At 35.1% G+C, this 24941-nt stretch overlaps 1 protein-coding gene across 2 annotated transcripts in view; it reads right to left on the reverse strand.

Moving 5' to 3' along the window:
- Positions 1-7907: 7907 nt before the first annotated feature.
- Positions 7908-24941, reverse strand: part of SP4 (Sp4 transcription factor) — a 69490-nt gene continuing 52456 nt past the window's right edge. Inside the window, exons 6-7 of one of the 2 annotated variants that reach the window (XR_004421168.1) lie at positions 11977-12101; positions 10958-11086 (exon numbers count right to left, since the gene is read on the reverse strand). Coding sequence is in view for 1 of the 2 variants with exons in the window: in XM_033088672.1 (XP_032944563.1) it covers positions 10839-11086 (248 nt within the window). In the remaining variant the exon portion in view is untranslated. Of the gene's footprint in view, positions 11087-11976; positions 12102-24941 lie in introns of both variants that reach the window. The other variant, XM_033088672.1, reaches the window with a different exon arrangement.

Below are 24941 nucleotides of genomic sequence, written 5' to 3' on the forward strand. Positions count from 1 at the left end.
GTTTTCTTACCACCGTTGGTTTTGATTAAAAAACCTAAAGCATCTTTTCAGAGAATAAGCATGAATTTAAGAATTAAAGGGGGATGTGTAGTAGAAAACCAATGGATTTGCAGGAAAGCATAGTTTCTAATATTTAGAGAGGAAATACTGAGATGTGCTGGAAATGACTGACAAAAGCAAGCAAGCTAGCAAACCACCACCAAAGACACTCAAGAGAGGAAATCCTCACTCAGCACGTGGTATCATCTCTTCCGGTACAAGTATATTGCACTCTACTTTGCACTGCAGGTATTTGTGCAGCTTTCTTGTTGTTCCTTATTGGTAATAGTGCCTTTGAAGGTAGGCACTATTACGGACCGTGCCATTTATTTGTTTTTATCCTCTACAACATCGGGCATAGAACGTCTAGCAATACTAAGTCCTTCAAAAAACAAAAATGCCAGCAAGGGAGATTTCTGTGACCCAAGACACTTTAGTCAGGGAATGAGTTAGAGCCTCTGAAAAGAGAAGGGAAAAATAAATCTACAGAAAGAGCAATGAAATTACAGGTGATCAGAACAAGAAAGAGGCTTCATTTTAGTGGCACTAGTTCCAGAGAAAAAGATTTCGAGATTAAATAAATTCATCAAAAGAATATGAAAGAGAGTGAAGTATAGGGGGTGTAGGCACAGCCGTTTCAGAATGTCTCCTAGACCGTAGTAAACATTACTGTTTCTATTCCTGTTTGTGAAACCTTTCCTTGAAATAAGAGATGAGGAACAAGCCCAGAGAAAGTGCTGGAAGTAGGGCACAGGTGGGAATTAAATGAGAATTCCTGACCCCTCCCAGTGTGAAGGCACATCAGGCATAACACGTAATTAAGCCTTATGTTTGTCTAGCACCCAACAGTTTACAAAGCCCTTCTATATGTGTTATCGTCTTTAGTGGAGAGATTGTAAAAGGAGAGCAGTGTACTTAGGTCAATCTCCCTTTTTCTTTTATAGTTACATTGCCTATGTACCCCTTGTATGATTGCAAAAGTTTCTTCCTAAACCAGTAAGCAGTTTGCATTCTTGCTTTTCTCCCTAAATACGTATTTATATCCTAATATTCTGGTAGTGAACTGTTCCAGGATATAGAATTATCACACCTAACTGGAATAGTCCCAAATCTCCAAGAATTAGCATTCCCTCTTTAATGCCAGAATCCCTCCAGCACCAAAAAGCCCCCTTACAAAGAGGGCATACCTCTTTGTGACACAGCAAGGGTTGCCTGGGCTGGGGAAGGATAGTTAACGAAGCATTCTTTCAGTTCATACCAAGTCATCTCCTACAGCTACCCAAGCCCTTCACTCCCCATGTAAACAGAGGATGCGAATACAGTAATCCCTTGTGAACCTCAAGTTTTGTCCTGAAACGGTCAACAAAACTGCAACTGGCAAGATCAAGGTCTTAGTGAAAAAAGAGGGTTGCTGGAAGCAGAAGGTTAATATCTGTCTAAGTAAGTCTAATACAGCTCTTTCGTAAGTGTAAAACAAAACTTCGAAGTGATATTAAAGCATTGCGTTGTATTGCAATTCTCATGGTTTTCTTTAGTGGTATATAAATTAATGTAGATAAAAGAATCGATCACATCTTAAAATTCAATAAAGACAGTTAACAGGCTTTTTAAAAATCACTGAAAATGAAGTTTAGGAAGCAAGCACCCTTGTTGATATAACAAACCAGCTATCAGAGTTCCTCCTTTCTCTGATTTGCCTGGCACCAGGAGTTGGGGCAGGGGCGTGGGTTGTCCAGGAAAAGGGACAGGGAGGGGCTCTGGGACTTGCCTCCATTACGACATCTAACATCCCTTCTGACTGATGGATGCTGTGCAGTGTCCCTTAGTAAACATTTTGACGGTCACCCCTGTACCTATGATAGTGAGAACCAATAATTACATTTATATTCTTTTGTTTAAGGGGAACGATCTGAACTTTGAATAGAGCAACTCTTAGTTTGATGTCGAAGTATGTCTAAATTTCGATTGGTTGTTGTAGATTCCTGAGAACAAAGCAATGTCCTCTGGATTCACAAGCTGGATGTATTTTAGGCCAAGTTATAGCTCAACTACAAAAAAACAAAAAATTAAAGCAGGAGAGTTACTTGATTTTTCAAAGATTGTAATTATTTTGGGAGTATTCTGAAGAATGCCAAAGTTAAAAAGACATCATATATTTTTCTTAGTAAGAGATATAAATACTTAAATTGTAAATCTGCTCGATATTTCTACTAGAAATATTGCATAAACTGAAGACAAATATTTTATTTGACTATATTCTCTGGTGATTATCATCTCTTTTTTGAAAGCATTAATTTTTCAGAGAATTTGTAAGATCATGAATTCAAATAAGGATAAATGAAAATTAATATTTTAAAAGCATTTTGTAAACAAGGTAACACTTTTTCTAAAAACACAGAACAATATATCTTGTATCTGCAAAATGATCAACTTAATAAAATTCTTTAGGTAGGTTTGCCCTCCCCCCCTTTTAATACCAAAGTCTAAATTTATAATTTAACACAAGAATAAAAGTACTCCCAGTTACTTATGGAATTAGTGCACATACTTACATTTTAATACAAATTAGCACCCTCAGTACTCTGAAAAACAAAACAAACAAGAAAACAAATGAAGAACTGAGGCTTTCTCCAAAGGACCCCAAGCCCTGTTCTAGTCATGAGAATTAAAATAAGATTCTATATTATCATCAAATAGGGTTTAATTTTCTAACAATGTTATCTTTCTGTCCACATAATTATAGCAAGTGAGAGGACTCAACTACAATACAAAACCACACTTATAAATTTAATGATTTATGAACTGTATTTAGAACTGTATACTGTTTCACCAAACACGCACTACACACATTTCATATATACATATACGAATTTGACAGAGAATAAGGGAACATAAAGAAAGCTTCAAAGACATAGTTAAGTTAAAGTTGTAACCATTTACAAGAGCCCTGAATTGAACTGGAATCTTTTTTTAGTTAGCTTATTGTTTGCCTTTAAATTATTTCCCTCATAGCAGTTTTCAAACTAGTTAGGTGGACCAAACACTTGAAGCCATGATGCCCTTTACATAGCACCATGAATTACTGAGATACTTAATTCCAACATAAAATTATACAAGCTAGGAACGATTTTACCAGCAGAAAATACAACTTTATTATGGCTTCCACATCTCAAAAATACTCCTCCTATCCATAAAACATTTATTAAACCACATTTCATAGCAGGATAATAAATAACACAATTGAGCCAAGCCAGCCATCTAGAAAGGCATGACTCAAAGACTAATGGGGATTTGAGACAACTGCTCAGGTTTAATTTCCTCCTCTTCCCTGTAATTTGCTTTTGTCTGATCTTAGCTCCCAGGGTCTGACTTCTTGACTGACTTGAAACCTGTTCAACTTCACATGGCCCAACATGATCCGAGCTACGCACTCCTGTCTCTGCAAGTGCTGGCCAGCCCCAGGAGCGGGGAAAGGGGGTCTCCAAGTGCTCTAGAAATCTAGGCCAGGTAGGGATGCAAGGAGGCAGGGTTAGTGCAGAAAAGAGGAACAGTGTCCCTTGCTCCTAAATCCGACACGCGATAGGTGCTCGATAAAGGTACTGATGGAAAAAGGCATCTCCAAAGGTGAGCTTGGGAGCAAAAGGGGCAAATCAGATTAAGAAAGGATGTGATGCCAAGCTGTGATAGTTATTAGGTTGGTGCAAAAGTCATTGTGGTTTTTGCCATTCTTTTTCACCATTTAAGCCGCCATGACTTTTTGCACCAACCGAATAAATGGACAAACAGGCTCTCCAGAGTTGCCTCTGAGCCTGGCAGGGAACTAAGCCAGTGTGGACAATTTGTTTATATTGTATCTTATTCCACAAAGACTCTGAAAAGTTAAGTGAGGGTAGCTTAGAGCTTATAAACGTAGCGCATGTGACTCCTTTTCTAAACCAAGTCCGAGAGAAAGTTCTCTAGGGTAAGGGAAGCCTTGGACACTCAAGGGCGCGTTTTCTTTTTGTGGCTGCAATTTAGTAGAAAGCCAAAAACACAAGGGTCCTTCTGTCCTGTAAACTTGGGTCCGTTTATTTCATCAACATATCTCTACACATAGGGAACGATTTTAGAGAAAATTAGCCATACACAGGTCCACCAAAAAAGTTATTGAACAACAGATGAGCGGCTGTTTTTCACTAAACCGTTTGCTTCTCGTTCACTTGTTTGGCGATCTCTATGAGGAAGGCAAGTAGTGGTTGGAATTAACCTTTTCAAATTAGTAAATAACTAAGGTTTGAACGTTACACTGTGCTTAGCCATCATATAATTTGGACATAGAGCACCCCAAACTAGATAGTTTGAAAAAAATACAGTTGAATCTAGAAATTCCCACTGAAATTTCTCCTTTTCCTTTATGGGATGTTGAGAATGAACTTTTCAATGTCATGTTGCCCATTTTCGAAACATTTCAGCATTGGGCCGGCTAGGAAATATTCTCTGCCCCCCACCTTTTGGCTTAACTTATAATTCACAATAACTTCTATCTTTTGAACATTATTGTATTAAGGGCTTCATAGAGTTATCTTATTTGACTCTCTTCACAGACCTATGAGGTACTATCCCCATTTTGCAAACAAGAGAAAATGGGTGCAGAAACGTTCATTCGCCCAAGGTTGTGTGGCTACTAAGTGGCTAATCCACACTCCTCTGCCTCCCAGTTGGTGACCTGTCACAGGGCTTTGCTATTCCCAGGAGATGGACCCTCTGCTTTGTAAGGAGGCCTTGGCACTCCAAGGACACGGACTACAGGGCCTACAGGATGCTGCTGTACCACCACCTCTGCGCCTCCTGCCGTCCTCCTTTGTGGCCCCAGGAGACTGTTTGTTGAGCAGCAGCCATGGTCCAGTCTTGGGCTCATCCCTTTGGCTGGATTCCTCTTCCCACAGCTGCCCCTCGGATATCGATTTGCTCTTCCAGGCTTGCTCCTCACTTCAAGTTTTCCTCAGACATCACTTCAGGGAGGCTTTCCTGACGACTCGAATTACGACTGCAGCCCCAGCCTCCCCACCGCCTTTACCATACTTGTACTCCCATGTCCCTACCACTTTCTAGTACACGTGAACTCTGAGAGTAGGGATAGGGCTGTCTGTCTTTTTCTGGGTCTATTTCTGACACCTGGATTAGTGCCTGGTACAAAGTAGACACTATCTGTTCAATAAGTGGATAAACTACGAACCTACTAGTCATTGCTATCGTTAAGTCCTGTAACAATTTAATGTTCAGAAATAGGGCTAGATAAAAATGTAGTTTTAAGGAGACCACTAGTACAAATCTTTATACAGAATTTATAATAGGCCATGTGTGTACATTTAGGCCTCTCGGTAACTTCTTGTGGGTTTTCTTTTCAGCAGATTTAAAAACAAAAGTTTTATTTTGAGGTTTGAACCTCCTAATCCAACTCAAATGTTGTATGTATCTAAAATGTTACACACAGCATATACATATATTTGTTATCTATATAAATGTACTTATTTTATTAAAATATAGAGAACAAAAAAACCATTATGTTTCCATTGAAAAAAAATTTTAAACAGTGCCAGTTATGCAAAAGTGTTATTGTTAATTGGGGGAGAATTACAGCTCTTGTTTTCTTGAAAGAAATTTATTATATTGTTTTTATGAAACATTTCAAATATCATAAGCTCACGTGAAAATTTTGCTTGACTGTCACCCAACTGGGGGGACTTCACTAGGAAATGTACAATGTACTTAAGGCTTGAGTATCTGTACTTAACTGTGGGCAGAACAGCTGTACATAATTTATCATGAAAATACCTTTTCTGTTTAGAGAATAAATTTATTTCAGTATGGTCTCATACAATATACGTCTTGCTAATTCAAATCCTTATTGTAAAGAGTAGCTATATGTGTACATGCATACATAAATTGCTTTTCTAAGCAAAGGTATTACAAATAGCATATTTCTTTTTATACATGAAAATTTGGAGAATTTATTAAAATTCTGAAATCTAGTAAACCTATTAATTGAAACACTTTTTCTTCCAGGAGAAATTATCCTAGCATTTGCCAAACTATTATCTTAAACAAAAAACAAAACAAGGTTTGCAAGCACTTTCTCCCTCCCTTCTTCTTTCTTACTCTTTTGCGCTTGAGATTACTCTCAGGTATTCAAAAATAAATTACTTCATGGCCACCTGTGACTGAGAGGAGCACTGCCTAAGGCCTATGCTAATTAGCAAATTTTAAAAGAAATACAAGCCTTAAATATCCTGCTACACAATTACAATGTGGTTTGTATATATTAAACAGACATTACCGTTTGGGCAGTAAATATAGAAGAACATGATTCAGATGTATTGAAGAATAAAGTATTTCACATTTCTTGCACACCTCTGAAGTCTCTGCACTCCTTTCATTAAGCATCTGAACTTTTACAATAACCAGCTATACTATTTTTTCATGATTTCTTGAATGTTATCATCAGGAACAGTATTTTTAAACCACACTGTATTAATATATTAGTGTTGCTCTTAGCACTGCTTCAATTTCCTTACACCATGGTTTTATTACACTAATAGTTTTATGTCAACAATCTATGATAAAGTGAAAAGCTTCACTTTTATGGTGTTCTCTTTGATTCAGTCTTGTTCACGGTTATGTGGTTCCTAGAAGTCCAAGAATCAAGCTGGTATTACTATATTAAAAATAAAAAACCCAACAAAATAGTAATTTTCTAATTGCTTTACCCTCTTTTACACAATATCATCCTGATGCTTCCAAATGTGAATTTTCCAGGTAACTGAAATATATATATATATAATACATCTTTAGTTTTCACACATCTTTTGAAAAATTTACTCCTTACCGGTCTTGTTCGGCAGAGTAGCATCCATTTAACTATTTCTTGATTCAATCATCTATGAACACCTATTATTACACTAAGTGATAACATAACCATGTCTGTACCTTAGGGCTTTGCGGTACAAGGCGATCTACCCATTCGCACTATACAACCCCTATCACTACAGATTTAAACAGGTTCTTCGAAGTCTCCCGTAAGGGGCCAGTGTACTTCCCCTCTGCCTGACACCTTCCACCCTTCACTTGGTTGTATCTAATCTGGCTTGGGCTTGGAAATGTGATTTAAGTGGAGTAGTTACGATAATGTATTCATTATGTAAGGTTCTTCATGAGATTTGCAGGACTATCTCAGGAGGAAAAGACAACAGCTTTTGCTTATAGACTTTTGTGACATCTATGTGGCATAGATGCTTCTTAGAGTTTCTGTGAGCTTAAATTATATTTTAATTATGTTTCCGTTTTTAGTTCTTCCTACAATTTCCTGAACATTTATTGCTCAAAAATATTTAAGTAAAACATGTTCCTAAATCAAATTTTAATTTCCATAAATGTCTAGAGCAATGACTACAAATAACATGAGATTTGAATTGTGTTCTTTGGCAGTCTGTTCAGAGAAATGTGGACCAGATCTTAATACTTGGAATTATGAAGAGTTGCCAATACGTTTTCTAGTGAGAAGCATTTACTTTCCAGTGTTCATGGTGATAAGAAGGTTGATAGTTCAAACAATTTATTGCTGCTTTACAGTATACATAATTAAATGAAGAAACATGTTAAACTCAAGGGAATTTTTATAGGTTACTTGCAATTGTTATTGCAGGCAACAACTTGTACATGATTTTATTTCCAAATCCACAAAAAACAAATTTTATACAAATCAGCACTGTAAAAATGTCAATTACAGCCCCGGAGGCTTTGCTGGCAGAATAATTGTCTAAATTCTAGAATATGGGAAACAGGATTTTTTCTGAATTCGTCTTTTTTTTCCATTTTCTTTTTTTTTATATAAAAAATTTACAAGTGAAATGTTACTACAAAACTTTTTATAAGGAATTTTTGCAAAACATTTACATTTTACCATCAACTATTTCTGTTTTAAAATCATTATGTAGATTTAATACCCTATGCTGCACATCAATTTATGTGGGATGACAACCTAGTGACATGCATAAAAAAACACCACAAGGCATTAAAATGAAGACTTAAATACAAATATTGTTGCAATAAAACAGTTATAAAATTGAAAAATAGGACCTAAACATCATGCTTATCTAAGTTTGACAAATTAAGTTTTTCTCCTAGATTACACACTTTTATTACTGCTCTCATGAGAGTGTGATAAATAATGACTTAACATCAAGTTCTAATGTAATCAGCAACACATACACAAACCTAACCAAAAAAAGAATACTGTAAGAAAAAACTATTCTAACACTGGAGTTCTACCATGATAAATATATAGCTTTGCACTGATAATTACAATAAAGAAAAGTTTTATAACAGTGGCCAAGGGAATGAACAGTGAAATGCCATTAAACAAGACTACTGCACATCTGTGCCCTATTACTTATAACAGCTATATCCCACTGAGTCAAATAAAGGACAGTGAAATTTACGATTCATATAAGACAGAAAAGTGGATTCAGAATGGTATGCAGAACAGACTGTCAAAATATTTCTAATTTCAGTGGTGAAATGTGCACCTGCTAACACAAATTAATGTATTTTATATGCTATAAAGCTATCCAGACTCAGTTTGTTAAATTTATAATAGGCCTCATTGTTGATTAAAAAATAACTTCCATTTCTGAAGAGCATACACAGGTAAAACTGTGTATTAAAAACTGGTTCATGGGATAACGGTGCAGAGAGCTCACACTTGCTATTATCAACAACAAAAAGTGTCACTCTGAGAAAACATGATTCGAACATTAGGAAACTTTCTTTGCATAAAAAAATTTATAGCACTGATTGTGTAGCATAATGATAGATAAAATATGTATTTGATGTTTCAGCTCCTATATAATAAAATTAAAATTAACACTACCAAATGCTCCTCTGTACCAAACAAAACAGATTCTGATGTTTTAAAGCCAGATACATCAGTTGTTAAGAGTACATTAAATAAAATATACAAAACAATTTACAAAATCCAACTAAAATTTAAAGACTTTGTTACAAGTCTACAAAAGCTTTAAGAAACTTGAAATTTATAACCACAGTGTAAAAATTTTTTTTTCCTTTAATCTCAAAGCTTTTTTATACAAACTGAAAGCACAAAAGACCTTCAGTTTTATATAACGCTACAAAGGGCTGGCCTAAAGTGTACATAGTGTAAACAGTGATCATTACAGTATTTCTCCTTCATCAAAAATACAAGAAACGTCACAATTTTGGAAGAGAATTCACATGAGTAGTACTTTTCCTGAAATAATAGAGAACACACAAGAAAACATGTACCTAAAACAGTCCCCAAACTAATGGTGTTAATAAACAAAGTAGTTAAAAACTTCAGTTTTCAAATGGTCAATTTCAATTCCACTATGATTCTGTGTAAATAGATTTTTAAAATATGAAATATCTTACTAATATTTAAGCTATTGATATAATCCAAACTTTTTTTCATATGAAACTTTTGGCCATCTTTCCTATAAGAGCCTTGCATAAAAGAAATACATTTTTTTCTTTAGTCACTTACTTGACTAAAAATTATTCTGATTTTTAAAAAATAATTTTTGTTTCATAATTATCACGTCTGTTATACATTTGTTAGGTTGTCTTTTTAAGCAAAATTCAGTTATTAACGTAAAAAAGACATTACTGTGTTATAAATTATTCATCAGCCTTCTAACACAGTACTAGACATAAAATGGAATTGGCTAGTTTTTAGTAGAGAGGATAACGAAAATTATAATGCAGTTAAATGATAATTTTCTGCTAGCCTCAAAAAAAGTGTGATAATTCTCTTTGGCTACCAAGTCAAAGCATAAAGAATTCTGCACATTGTCAACATAACTCATATTTACAGAATATGAAACTACAGAACAATTTATACTCTATGCAAATATTTCCAATATAAACATTTAAAATGAATTTTGTGGTACAACCGAGGGTTAGCAATATCATCAATCCTAACTTCAAAACCTTACATGTTAAGTTGCCTTTTATTTTTCAGAAGCTTTTTTGGGTTTTGTTTTAACCATTTCCCCCCTCAGTATTTTCTTAAGGTTTCAATCTAAAATTTAACCTAAGGTTTAGCTCTAAGTTCCTCTTGTGTCTCCAAATGGAGAAAGTAATTAAACTTCACTGATTGTCTGCATACACACTACTATAATGTAGTGGTAATAAAGATCTGAGATGAATCCCAGATTACTTTTTTGGAACTTAACTAATTTAGCTGTTGAAGAATTCCTAACATTTAGAAAAGACGGCCAAAACTACTTTCAGTTGATTTTCCAAAAATCAAGGTAAGGGAATAAAGTATTGTTCCTATCATCAGTTAGCTATCTTGTTTTCTGTGCTATAGAAAAAAAAAATTCAAGTAAATTATTACTGACTGAATTAATGAAAAAGTATTTCAAAGAAAACAAGTCCAATTAAGGTCCAGCCTGCAAACTACTGAGATCTGTCTTTCTAAACATGTTAATACATGATGTTACAAGAGGGCAAGATTCATTTTAAACATTATGTGACACATTTCCAAATAACTACAACTTACAGTATGGAGGAAATACTTTTCTATGTTTCCAGTATCAGTTTGCTTTCTGTATTTTTAAAAATTCAACACTTCACATGTTAATCCCAAATCTTGGAATTAAGAAGCCAAGAATGAAAACATGATTTCCTACTCTGTAATCCACTTGACCAGCCCATTTCCAGATTTTCAAAGGCGTGTAAACTTAAGTGCAGCACTAGAGGTCTCTGTTATAAATAACTTTTCAGAATTCTTCCATGTTGGCTGAAACATTAGGTGTTGCTGGGTTTGAATCTTGAGAAATGGCTGCAACTGTGACAATTCTTGGGGAGCCAAGCACCTCTGTAACAGATGAGTCCAGTTCTCCCGAGGTAACAATGGCAAGAGCTGTCCCACCACCTTTCTTATTCTGATGCGTTTTGACATGTTTGGAGAGATGATCACTCCGCATAAACCTTTTAGAACATTCTGGGCATTCAAACCTCTTTTCACCTAAACAGAAAAATAGTAAATAAGTAGTAATTCACTTTTTAAAAATGAAATCATAACTTTAAATTAATTTCTCTTCTAGTCATAGTACACGTTCGTTTAACTTTTGACTAGCTGCAAAATACTTCATTTTTATTTTAAAATACTATCAAACAAGTAGTGCAGTGTGAAGAGCATGTGATTGGGAATAAAAGACTTGAGTTAAAGTCCTGGTTTTGCTAAGCACCGGAAATAAAAGTGGGAACAAGTAAAATAACCACTCTGGGCCTCAGTTTCCCCATCTACAAAATAAAAGGATTTCTAACACATGATCTCAAAAATCTCTTCCAGGTATAATAATACATAATATTCAAGTTTCATGTCTACTCTTCCTTAAAAACTAGTGTCTGGGTTTTGGTTATAATGCCTAAAAGAATGAAAGTATCTTAGAACTGTTTCAAATAAAATCAGTTAATAATTTAATAGTATATTGAGTTTCCTCACAAGGCAAAGCATGAGAATCGGGCAAATACTACATTTCAACTAACAGACTTTTTAGGTCTCATTGAGTAAGACTGTCAGGTTCTACTACACAATGGGATCCTTAAATATGCTCTCTTTAAAATATAAGATAGTTCTACTGTAACTAACCACTTCTATACTCTGGAATAAAAACTAAGTAAATGTTAACCAAAAAGAAAAGAGCCATTTCAATTTTGTGTATAATGGGAAACAGAAAATTTGGTCAACTGGTATATAGTCATGTTCACAACAGATCAACTACTACGTTTCCTCCTGCCTTCTAAAATTGTTACTTAAGGGAATGAAATATTTTCTCAGTCTGACAGTAGAACTTGGATAATAAGAAAGTTCAGTTCAGCTGACTTCTTTACTTGGCCCTGCTTTTGACTTACCAATAGAAAATCTATAGGTTCAAGTTTGTCCATTTCAGATATTTTCCCCTCTTCTTTATGTGTTTGCTTTTATTTTTTAAAAAATTGCATTTGCAGTATCTCATTGAACTTTTCTTTCTTTCAGTCTTGAAAAATTAAATAAAAGGATAAATAAATGGTTTATACAAAATTCTCAAAGACATTAAAAATAAAGGCAGTTAAGCTTTAAAGTAAAGTGACTTGCATTTTATGAATGCTGACACCTACATAAGGACAAAAAAACAATTAAACGAGGGTTTAAGTTTGGGATCAATTTTGAACTCCTTTACCTTTCAAGTTTCCCATCTGATTTCAAAAGAAAAATCTCTGTTTACAAATTTTGAAGCTGGAAGAAATCTTAAAGATCTTATTTTACATTTTCATTTTATTGATGAGCAAGTTGAGGCTCAGAAATTAATCTGCTTGGGAGTCATACAACTTATTAATATCAGAGCAGGACTCAAGGCACCCGATTTTCAGTTTGGGCTTTTTAATGTTACATCACAAGAGTGCAACTAGAGACCTCTGTTCTTTTACAGCAACAATGGCCAAGAACAATCAGAACGAAATCAAGTGGTGATGGCCTGACGTACAAGATCATTCAGTAAGCAGTGAATCAACTGGGGAATCAACCTACACAGTGGCTGCTTAATAAGTATTTGTTAACTGTGATGTTCATGAACTCAGTCATTTTTCAACAAATATTTGTGGAACACTTGTAACGTGCCAGGCACTGGTGATACAAAAATAAACAAGTGAGAATCTCTGACTTTAAGAAGCTTCCATTATCTTGAGATAGTCGTAAGCAACCATGTGGAGCTATGGATAAACTTCAGTTAAGAAAGAAATCTAATGAAAAAAAGGGGGGAGGAGGAGGAAGAAAAGGAAGAGGAGGAGGAGAAGAAAAAGGAGGAGAGGAAGGAAAAGGAGGAGGAGGAGGAGAAGGAGAAGGAGAAGAAGAGAAGGAGAGAGGGAGAGGGGGACAGCAAAAAGAGAGGGAAATCTAAGTCCTGAGCCACTCCATGGCAAACTGCAAGATAAAAGAGAAATGATGGTGACATGGTTTGTGTATGGATTTTCTATTGTCTACTCCTAAGTGGTGTGGCCAATAAATCTCAAACAATGAAAGTTGGCTAGAATCTCAAAATAAGTAAATTATGCTGTACAATTAAACTATCATTAGGGGAATGACATTTTAGTTTATCATCCTTTTCCACAGAGAAGTGTGTTTTCTGTGGTGTCAGACAATTTCTAAATCTCCTATTCTAAGCAAACATTATCATTATATTTTATCTCAAGGAGGAACAATTTTTGTACTATTAGGTTGGTTCAAAAGTAATTTCGGTTTTTGCAATTATTTTTAACCTTTTAAACTACAATTACATTTGTACCAACCTGATAATTATACATACTACAGTATCATTTTATTATTTTATAATTATTCTTAGGTTGGTGGTTTTATAACTAATGCAATTAATTACTGAAACTTGATATGAGTTTACTTATGGTAGAATCGCCCCCCAAATATGTCCACACACTAATCCCTGGAACTTGTTTTAGTACATGGTAAAAGAAATGTTAACTAAGAGTCAGAGGTTAATATAGGGAGATTATTCAGAAATAGCTGGGTGGGCCCAAAATAATCACATGAATTCTTAAAAAGCAGAGAGGTTCCTTCAGCTGGAGTCAAAGAGTTGAAAGAGAAATCAGAGAAATTGGAAGTTGAAGAGAGACCTGATCTGCTGTTGGAGGTGGGCCACATGGAAAGTAAGAGAAGGAACGTTAGCAGCCTCCAGAGCAAACACACCAGCTCCAGCTGATAGCTGGCAAGGAAAGAAGAAGCCCCATCCTACAACAGAATTGGGTTGGCAGCGTGAGTGATATGAAAGCAGATTCTTCCCCAGAGCCTTCTATAAGAAACACAGCCCAGCCGACAACTTAATCTCTACTTTGTGAGATGCTAAGCAGACGTAGGCCAAGCTTACTCAAACTTCTGACTTAAAGAAACTGTGACATAACAAATGTGTGTGGTCTTAAGCTGCTGAATTTGTGGTAGTTTGTTATGGCAGCAGTAGAAAACTAATAGATATATAAGATATAACCTTGAAAAAATTAAACCCTAATAAGAAAATAAATTATAGCTGATACATTTAATGGTTCAAGATCTGTGAAACATCTTCATTACAAGTATCTAAAGCATGTGAAGGACAAATTCCAAATTTTATTTCTCACAGATGAAAAAAGCAAAAGGATTAAGAAGCACAAATTGGTAGTTAAAAAATAGTCATGGGGATGTAAAGTAAAGCATAGGGAATACAATCAATAACATGGTAATAATTACGTATAGTGCCAGATGGGTACTAGGCTAGTCAGGGGGATCACTTCGTAAGTTATATAAATGTCTAATCCTACATGGTACACCTGGAACTAATATAATACTGAATGTGAACTGTAATTGAAAAAATTTTAAAACGGGGGGGTGGAGGGGAAGGTGAAGAGGAATAAGAGGTTCAAATTTCCACGTGTAAAACAACTAAGGCATGGGGATGTAATGTACAGCTTAGGGAGTATAGTCAGTAATATTGTGATAGCGTGGTGCAGTGGTGTCAGATGGTTGCTGGACTTACGGCGATCACTTCCTTAGGTATATAAATGTTGGATAACTAAGGTGTATACCTGAAACTAATATAGTATTATGTTAGCTACATATTAATAAAAATCTTTAAAAAATACAGTATTTTAAAGTAATTTAAGTAGAAGATTCACATTTAGAAACCACATTAGATGACTTCCTAACATGATATTCTTAACAGTACTTTCTCTCAGAAAAAATGTGCTGAGATTTTCAAGTGGAATCATAGATTTAAGGGATGACTGGACCTAATCAGATCTTTTAAGCTTTATTTACAGGAAGTAACCATCAAGAGCCAATTATAGCTATCATAGTTCTGCCTATAACCTGGTTTTTAAAATGTTACCCTCAAGCCTAAGCTAGTACAATGTACAAAGCATTTTATGAATTATTAATGTTATTTCTAAATTTGTCATTTGATAACATACTTCCATGTTTATAAATTAAAATTCATCTCAGGAGCAGACTAAGGGACTGGATTCATTTCCTAGGGCTTCCAAAAGAAAATGCCACAAACTGGGCAGCTTCAAGTAACAGATACTTATTCTCTCACAGTTCTGGAGGCTAGATGTCTAAAATCAAGGAGTCAGCAGGGAAATGTTTCACCAGAGGCTCTAGGGAGGAATCCTTGCATGCCTCATGCTAGCTTCTGGTGACTTCTGGTAATTCCCGGCACTCACTGCCTTGCAGCTGCATCTCTCCATCGGTGCCTCTGTCTGCACATGGCCTTTCCCTTATGTCTCTGTGTCTTCTCTCCTTGTTATACAGTCATTAGCCATTGGGTTTAGGGCCCACTAGGTCCTAAAATCTAAGTGCCAAGCACAGTATCACCTCATCTTAATTCATTTAATCTGCAAAGAACCTATTGCAATTAAGGTCACATTAACAGATACCAGAGTAAGGACTTGAACCCATCTTTCTGGGAGACACCATTCAACCCCATACATAGAAAATTTTAAATGTCTGCAATTTGTTATAGCCAACTGAAAAACACCTTTTGCTCTATGAGTAACTTTCATCACATGCCCATGTGTAGAATATATACAATTTCTTATGAAAAATAACCAGACTTACATATAATTTACATTACAAAAATCAATTTTTGATTTGTTCTAAGAAACCAAATTATTCACACTGAGAGACCTGTAGTCCCTGGAACCCCAACCCCCGCCCCCCAACGCTCTGAACCCATCAGTCCCTACTGGATGATCTTAGTAGGCCCAACCTAGAATATCTAAATGAATCTTTTCATGAATACCCTCAATTCTCTTCAATCATTACCTGTGGATAAAGGTAAATTAAAAGGGGGAAGGATGATAATTTGAGAGAAATCATGTGACTTAAATTTTCTTGAAGTAAAAGACTGGGAGGAAAGGATGATTGAGTGGGAGTTACAAAGTAAAAAAGACTTAAGAAGATTTAGGTAGTTATTAAAGTATTGAGGAAACTGACAAAAAAGAATACGACTGATAGGCTATTCTGAGAGACTGGCTGACATATGAGACCATGAATTTACAGGGACATCATCGATTTGCACAATGAGTAATTTTTCATTTCCTCTTTCAACAATTATCTAGTCAAATACAGAAGGCCTTTGGCCACTTCATTATAAATGTTTTCTTTTTAAAGCAATCTTACCTAGGCTAATAGTTTTAACTATCATCTATAAATACCGCTGCCCTGAAGATAAGACCTAGCTGGACAATCAGCTCTAATGCATCTTCTGGAGCAAAAATTAATATAAGACCGGGTCTTATATTATGTAAGACCCGGTCTTATATTACAGTAAAATAAGGCCGGGTCTTATATTAATTTTTGCTCCAGACACATTAGAGCTGATTGTCCGGCTCGGTCTTATTTTCGGGGAAACATGGTAGATGCCTACATCAAGATGTAGATTCCTCAACTCAGCTGTGAATTTGACATCTCTTCGATGTGCCACAAGTAGCATCATTCAACAGTCACGAACAGAACTCATCAAGGATGGGTACTAGATTTATCAGGGTAATAGATGGGACGGGGTTGAGGAGCAGGGTGAAAAATGTGAAGGAATAAGAAGTACAAATTGGTAGTTATAGAGCAGTCATGGGCATGTAAAGTAAAGCATAGGGAATTCAGTCCATGATACGGTAATAAGTATGTATAGTGCCAGGTGGGTACTAGACTAGTCAAGGGGATCACTTCTTAAATTATGTAAATGTCTAAGCACTTCACTGTACACCTAAAATCAATATAAAATAATACTGAATGTCAACTGTAATTGAAAAACGGTAAAAAGGTGGGGGAAAGGTGAAGGAAGGAGAATAACAGGTTCAAATTTCCAGATATAAAACAACTAAGTCATGGGGGTGTCATGTACAGCACAGGGAGAAAATCAATAATCCTGTGACAGCATGGTGCAGTGTCAGATGCTTGCTGGACTAGCATGACCATCACTTCTTTAGGTGTATAAATGTTCAGTAACTATGGTGTATACCTGAAACTAATACAACATTGTAGGTTAGCTACATTTTAATAAAAAAACTTTAAAAATTAGAAAAAAAAAGAAATGAGGGGTGGGGGGACAAACACCATGAAAAAGGTATGTCAGCAAAGATGGTGACCTCCAAAAATTCCTCCTCTGTGAAAAGAATCAGAAAACTGAACAAAAACTATCAAAATCAACCCTCTCAAACTCTGGAAGTTAGTAAAGGCTTACAGTACCTCAGGGAGTGTTTATTAAAGAAAAATGGCCGAATCTTGATAAGAACAGAAAGCTCTGTGGTGTTTTAATTTACATAATTCCATTTTCTGCTCTCCAGCAGCCTGGCAGCCACCAGAGGAAGCAGAACAGCGCTGGAGCTTTTTCAAAACCTCATTCCCAGAATTATCATTATTTGATCTGCTTAGTGCTTCTTTGAAAGACACCATGTAAAAGACTGTTGTATTTAACCTGACTTGAAGGTAGCCCAATGGGAAAGTTTTCTTCTGAGTGTGGAGAAGGATGTATTTGTCTAGAACAATTACAAGCAAGTGTTTTAACTTTATGGATGACAGAGATAATAAATAATACTTGAGACTAACAAGAAATAAACTAAACAAAAACTTAAAAGGAAAAGCTGGGAGATACGATATCCACAGGGGCTTTGAAAAGCTCTGGCATACTCCTAGAAAAACACATACATGCTTAGGGCTGTGAGCCTGCTCAGTTAAGGCCCAAGGCCAAACTCTCACTTGTGCTTAACCTTTGAGGTTCTATGTAAGCAGGAAGTGAAGGCTCATGCAGAGTGGTCAACTGTCTGGCTGAGTGTTGAAGGGGGCCCCATCATTCACACAGAGCCTCTCAGCAAAGGAGAGATTTATTGGTCTTTAAAGAAAGGGTGTTTAAAGAAAGAATATTTGAAGAAATGTCTGAAAACTTCTCAAATTTGATGAAAAACATTAACCTACATATCCAAGAAGCTCAATTAATTCCAAGTAGGTTAAATGCAAATAAGATACATAATAATCAAAATGTCTAAAGTAAAAAACAGAAATTCTAGAAAGCAAGAAGAGAAAAGTGGCTCTTACTTATAAGGGATCGTTAAATAAGAATAATCACTGATTTTTCATCAGAGATCATGGAAGCCAGAAAGCAGTGAGATGATAGGTTCAGAGATCAAAGAAAAAAACCTGTCAACCAAGAATTCTATATGCTGCAGAATGTTCCCAAAATTAAAGAAATTAAGATATTCCCAGATTAATAAAAAATGAAAATATGTTCTGCTACCAGATCTCCACCTATAAAAAATACTGAAGTCCCTCATACTGAAATGAAAAGGCACTAGATGGTAACTTAAATATACATAAAGAAATAAAGATCATCAGGTAAGGTAATGATATGTTAAATATAAAAAAACAGTATAAACGCATTTTTTATTTGACTGATTTTTTTTCTCCTATCTGGTTTAAAACACAGCTGCATAAAGCAATGATTATAAATTGGTGTTGATGGGTATATAATGTACAAAGATGTAACTGGTAAAAGTAACAGCAAATGGGGAGGCAGAGCTATACAGGAGAAAAGTTAGAATTAATCCAAACTAGATCATTATGTGATGTGAATTATAATCCCCAAAGCAGACAACCACTAAGAAAATAACTAAAAAATATATATGTATGGTAAAAGAAATGACAAGGGAGTTAAAATAACATGAGAAAATTTTATTTAACACACAATGTCAGTAATAGAGGAATAATACAGGAACAAAAAAGATATAAGACATTTAGAAAATAAATACCAGAATGGCAGAAGTCCTTATTGGTGATTGTATTAATTATAAATGTATTAAACTCCCCAATTAAAAGGCAGAAATTGAAAGAATGGATTTAAAAACATGATCCAACTATGTGCTACCTAGGCGAGGATCATCTTAAACTCAGACACAAATAAGCTAAAAGGATGGAAAAAAGATATACCATGCAAACAGAGAGCTGAAATGGCTATACTAATGTCACCCCAGTAAGATAAAAATTGTTACCAGAGACAAAGAAGGACACTTACTGTGATAAAGAGTCACTCGAATAAGAAGATATAACAATTATGAACATATATATATATATATACACACACACACACCTAACAACAGAGCCCAAAACTATAAAAAGCAAAATTTACAGAATTGAACGGAAACTGACAATTCTACAATATACTTATCCTTCTCCTGTATTCTCCATTTCAATTGGTAGTAGTTACTATTTGTACCCAATTGTCTTTTCTATGGGTCCCATTAAAAATCCTCTAGAGAGTAAGTTTTTGTTTCAACAGGCAATCAACCCATTTAGGTTCAGACTAAAAATTCTATCTTGCCTTCTTTGGGTAGTAATCCCAATATTAATCCATTTTCAAAGACTTTGTTACACTGTTTGGGTCTGCCCACCACATGCAGGGCATCAGATGGTAGTTTATGAAATAATTCAGTTCTTGAGGCCTCTGCTATGGTTCTTTGGTTCTGTTCTGTGCATGGGCAGCTCTTACGTTGTTATATGGAGAAAATTAGAGATCACCGTCTACAAATCTCTCCAAAATTTCCTTCATGTTTTCCAACCCCCAGGTGTCCCTTTTCCTCATGTCTCTGGCCAGAAAGCCAAAATTCTTGAGGTCTCCTGTACCATCATGTACATACACCACAACCTCCATCGCCTTTAGAATAAAATGGCAAGAGAGAAAAATAATGGTGATTCCCCTCACACTCCCTGGAAAACAAGGGCCCCATTTCCTGGTTGCCCTGGCTAGAGATACAGTCTTTTCTCAGGTTTTAGATGCCTATGCTGCTACGGCAGTGCAACCTACAAACAGAGCTGGTCTTGGAGCACAGGGGCCTCTTCTCCCAGTTCTCTGACAGGATATACATGGCTTCTCCTAGACCATTTGCTGCCTACACCTGCTATTCAGTGAAAGGGTCAAAGCTGTGAAACAAATGAGGGAAGAAACTCACTTGTGTTATGCATTATTGTACAACACTGACTGTGCTAAATTTCTGCAAACTAAAACCGAGATTACCACAGAAGAGGACATATTCTAAAAGAGAACTAATCTGTCTTCCGTAGAACTCTGCAGGAGTCTGGGACTCAAAATGGTGGGAGAAACACATGGAGCATAAAACAGTCAATTAAAGTCTGTACATGGAACATTAACTCTACTATCAAAAAACGGGGGCAAGATATTTGAGGATTTGTATTTAAAGAAATGTGGTCTGGCACTCTATTACTGTATTTTGGTATTTAGGTGTCTTCCAGTGTAAGATACAGTGCTCCTACCCAAATTGCCTAAAATAAAAGCCACCAGTTCATAAAACTCCCATAATCCTTCACTTAAACATATTCACCAATTTGAACAAAAGCCAAGAATTGCTGCACAAGTCAGAAAAGCCTTGATATAGACAAAGAAAAGGTAAGATATAGACAAAAAAATCCTGAAGGAAACATACGTATTAAAATTTTCTAGCTAGAAAACTCAAAAGACTTTCATCAAGCTCCTGCATCCATACAATGAGTACAGGATGCAATCAAAAAGAAACAATGAAAAGCAAGATGGAATCTAAACTCAATAGACATATTTGAAGATAAAGAATCTCTTAGCAAATAAAAGAAAAAGGTAAAAGGACAAGAAGACAAGGAAAGCTGTAAGATAGTTAAAAAAAAAAAAATCAACACAGGGAGCCCAGCATACATCTAGTAAGAGTCCAAAAAGAATAGAAAATAAAAAGGGGAGAGTGAGAGAGGAGATGGGGATGGGTAGGAGAGAATCCAGAGCTGACGAGTCCAACCAGTTTGTACAATAAATGAAAACCAATGACTACATACATAATTATAAAATTAATAGAACAACAAAGGTTAAAAGAAAGCTCTAACAATTAAAACAAAATTGAACGGTGGCATGTCAAAAGGACAGAGGAGACGATCTAAAACAACTTCTATGGCCAAAGATGGAATGATTTGAGCAGGAAAATAATGACACTACTGATTATAACCCAAAAAATAAATACTTATGAATCCACAGTGATATAAATGACTAAAAAACCCAAATAATTGGGAAAGAAGGTAGAAATCTTCCTTCCACAAGAACTAAAACTATAAACTGTACAAGTAATGAAAGAATAGAAAATGATCTTTAGAACACCACAGTAATAATTGCTGCAGGCAAGATACAATGAAGAATGCTAAAAGTGAAATCTTGGTATTTTCTTTAAAGAGAAACAGGATATTTAGGCAGACTCAAAAAAAAAATCTCAAAAATATTTACTAAATACTTACTAAAAAAAATATTTACTTTATATGAAAACTAGTTGTTTGCATATGAAGCCACAAAATCTTTGATACTCCTCCCGCCAGAAGGTGGAGCTTACTTTGCCTGCCCTTGAGCGTGGACTGAACTTAGTGACTTGCTTCTAATAAACAGAGGATGGAAAGAATAAAATAACTTCACAGTGGAGATAACCTGGCACACACTATCTTAACCAATTTATCAAGGTTAACGTCACCAATAATAAGACATATTGATATCACATCCTCCCTGATATAATGTGATGAGAGGGAAATAATGTCTGTGATATTCTTCCCAACAGCAATTCATAACCTCAATCTAATCATGAGAAAATATCAGATGAACCCAAATCGAGGGATACTCTACAGAATACCTCATATTCAAAAGTGTCATGGTAAGAAAGGCCAAGGAAAGAACAAGAAAATTTTAGATTGCAGGAAGCTAAGGAGTCGTGATGGAAAAATGCAACTTAGTATTCTAGACTGAATCCTGGAACAGAAAAAGTATGTTTGTGGGAAAGTCTGCAGTTTAGTTAATAGTATTGTTCCAATGTTAATTTTTCAGTTTTTTAAAGATATTGTGGTTATGAAAGACGTTAATTTTGGAGGAAGCTGGGTAAAGGGAATGAGAACTCTATACTATCTTTGCAACACTTCCGTTAAGTATAAAATTATGTCAAAATAAAAAGTTATAAATAAATAAATCAAGCAAGCAAGCTCTTAAAAGTTGAAGGGGAAAATTAGGTCACCTATAAAAAAAACAAGAAAAGAGTAACGACAGACTTCTTATTAGTACAACATGCGAGAAGACAACAGAGCAGCGCCATTAATGTTTCGAGTGAATTTTCAACCTAGAACCTAGAATTCTGCATTAGCCAAACCATCAACTAAGCTGAAAATCAAAATAATGACTTTTCAGACAAACTTACTTCCCCATGCATTTTTATAGAAGGCATTTCAGAATGTTTTCCAGCAACTGAGGTAGTAAACTGAGAAAAATGAAGATATGACATCTTGAGAACACTGGATCCAGACCAAAAGAGCAGGGAAGAAAAGTCTCAAGATTATAGCTGTGCAGAAGCCCTAGAGAGGAAGTCTATGTTTGATCAGAAAGCTGGAGGCCTCTAGGATGAAGAAAAAATGGATGGAGTTTATACTATTCTTGAAAAGCTAAAATAACAGAAAAGTTGAAATAACAATACAAAGAGGGGGGCGGGGGGGAGACAATTAGAAACTTCACACACACATAAACACAGGAAAGAATATATAATCACAGTACATTGAAGTCATAATACAATTATTGTTCACTAATTTTCAACCTTAAGAACAAAGCTTACTGAAATGAGTGTAAGCATTTTAACATTCAGAGAATACGAAGACAGTACAAATTAAGGTGAGAGAAGTGAAGAGGTCAAAGGGATGGGAAATGAAGAACAGACATGGTAATATCGTATCACAGAGCAGTGAGTCAAGAGACAATGTCAGGCCTGCAGTTAAAAAAAAAATAATTTTTTATCCAATGTCATCAGATGGTGCAAAGTGAGGTAAATTCTTAACTCTTAATGCAAGAGTTAATTAACAGATAGTATCTAAAATTGATAGATCAATAAATAACAGCATAAGCATATTATTTAAATATATGGCAGCCATCACAGGAAGAATAAAAATGTGGTAGTTAAAAGATTAAATATGGTTTTCTCTGGGGAGAAGCAGAGTCACAGGGGTGAGGCAAAGAGTCTCCTCAACACTGTAAGCTCTTCTATACGATTTGATTTTTAAATACCATATGCTTGGAAACTTTAAAAAATTTTATTTTACAAAAAACAAGAAAGTCTGTACTATTTTCAGCAGTGAATAAAAAATAACCCATTTATTAATTCATCGCAAGGTAATGATGAGCTTCTACATAGCATAGTGGTTGGATATTAACTAAAACAGGGTTCTTGCCATGAATGGTGAAGGCTTTCAATTCAACAATATTAAATGTTTAATCAATACTTATTTATGTCAAAAGATGTTGTTTCATATTCTTTTCAACAACTTTAATAAATACTTAGAAGTTACTATATTAAATCTTTAAAAAATACATACACTGATATTAAGCCTAACATTTTTCAGAATAGCATTTAATTAAACACTGAGAGTAAGCTTCAAGTACGTTCAATTCTGAATTATTTAAGCTAGTAGAAAATGATAACGGTGTAGATCATTTAAAAAAAAATATGCCTCCATATCATTAATCTTTGGTTTTGAAGTGCATGTGTATATAAATCCTTTTATTTAATGGGATAAATCCGTTCTGTGTATCTGTATGAGTGCGGATGTGTTATAGAGAGGGACCCTAGAAACTCACTGTTTCTCAAACGAACTGATGAAATCACAATGTGAGGTTCCAAATTAAAGCAAGCAGCGATTTTTCTTCACTTCCCTAATCTGTCTTACTGCTAAGTCAGGGTGGAAATACCACATCACCTCATATTTTTCTAAAACAGAAATCAGCACTGTTATGGGATTAATTTTTAATCACACCATATTGGCCAATATGAATGGTGAGGTGGTATTAGAAGCCCCAATGCAATACCATACAGAAAACTTTGAAAACTTTTTCAAATTAAAATTCTTAGTTTTAGCATAATGATAATTAAGGGATTAGTATACTAAGACTCATCTGTGTTACTAATTTTGTGTATCTCAAACTAAGTAACCTTTTCTTTATCACTTTTAATAAAATTAACAACTATTTTTTCTTCTCTGAGTCTATTTTCTAGTCTGTTTAATGGAACTAATTTATATCTCAAGTGTTACTGTTTGAACCAAATGAGATAATAATATATTTGAAACATCTGATATATGGTAACTGATCAATAAATGTCAGTTCTATTTCCCCTTTTGTCCTACATGTACCTTGGTACATGTTAAAGTTTAATTAAAAAATCTATCCAAATTATTAATTTATTCAATAATTATTGAGTCCAAAATGTATATTAGACATGTTTAAATAGAGAGGGTCAGTGTTCTATGCAAAAAAAGAAAATTGCCCTACCAGATTCAAGACTTAAATAAGCCTTTGGTAATTCAATCATGTAGAAACTAACTAACAGATAAAAGTTTAAAAACAGACAAGCCCGAAATTGAGCCACTGTTGAAAGGGACACTAATACCGGGGGTGCCAAAAAAATGTATAGAAGTGGACACTCTGGTCAACGTTGCTCAAACAGTGGTTTGCCGTAATCAGAAGTGTCTAGACGTGATGGTAACCACTTTGAGCACCTCTTGTAATTGCAGAAGTCAAACATGACTTGTATTCATCTTTTGCTATCGGTATATATTGACTATTATAATTTTAATCCAGTTTTTTCCTTTCTTAAAATGTATATACATTTTTTTGGCAACCTCTGTATAAGAGAGAAGCCAAATCAATGAAGAACGGGCTATTCAAAAAATGGCCTTCTACATGGAAGTAAAAAGTACATTCCCATTTCATTCCATCATCAAGAAGATTTTCGACTGATAAAAGACCAAATTTTTTAAA

The sequence above is a fragment of the Rhinolophus ferrumequinum genome, chromosome 20 (assembly GCF_004115265.2).
Source record: "Rhinolophus ferrumequinum isolate MPI-CBG mRhiFer1 chromosome 20, mRhiFer1_v1.p, whole genome shotgun sequence".
NCBI lineage: Eukaryota > Metazoa > Chordata > Mammalia > Chiroptera > Rhinolophidae > Rhinolophus > Rhinolophus ferrumequinum.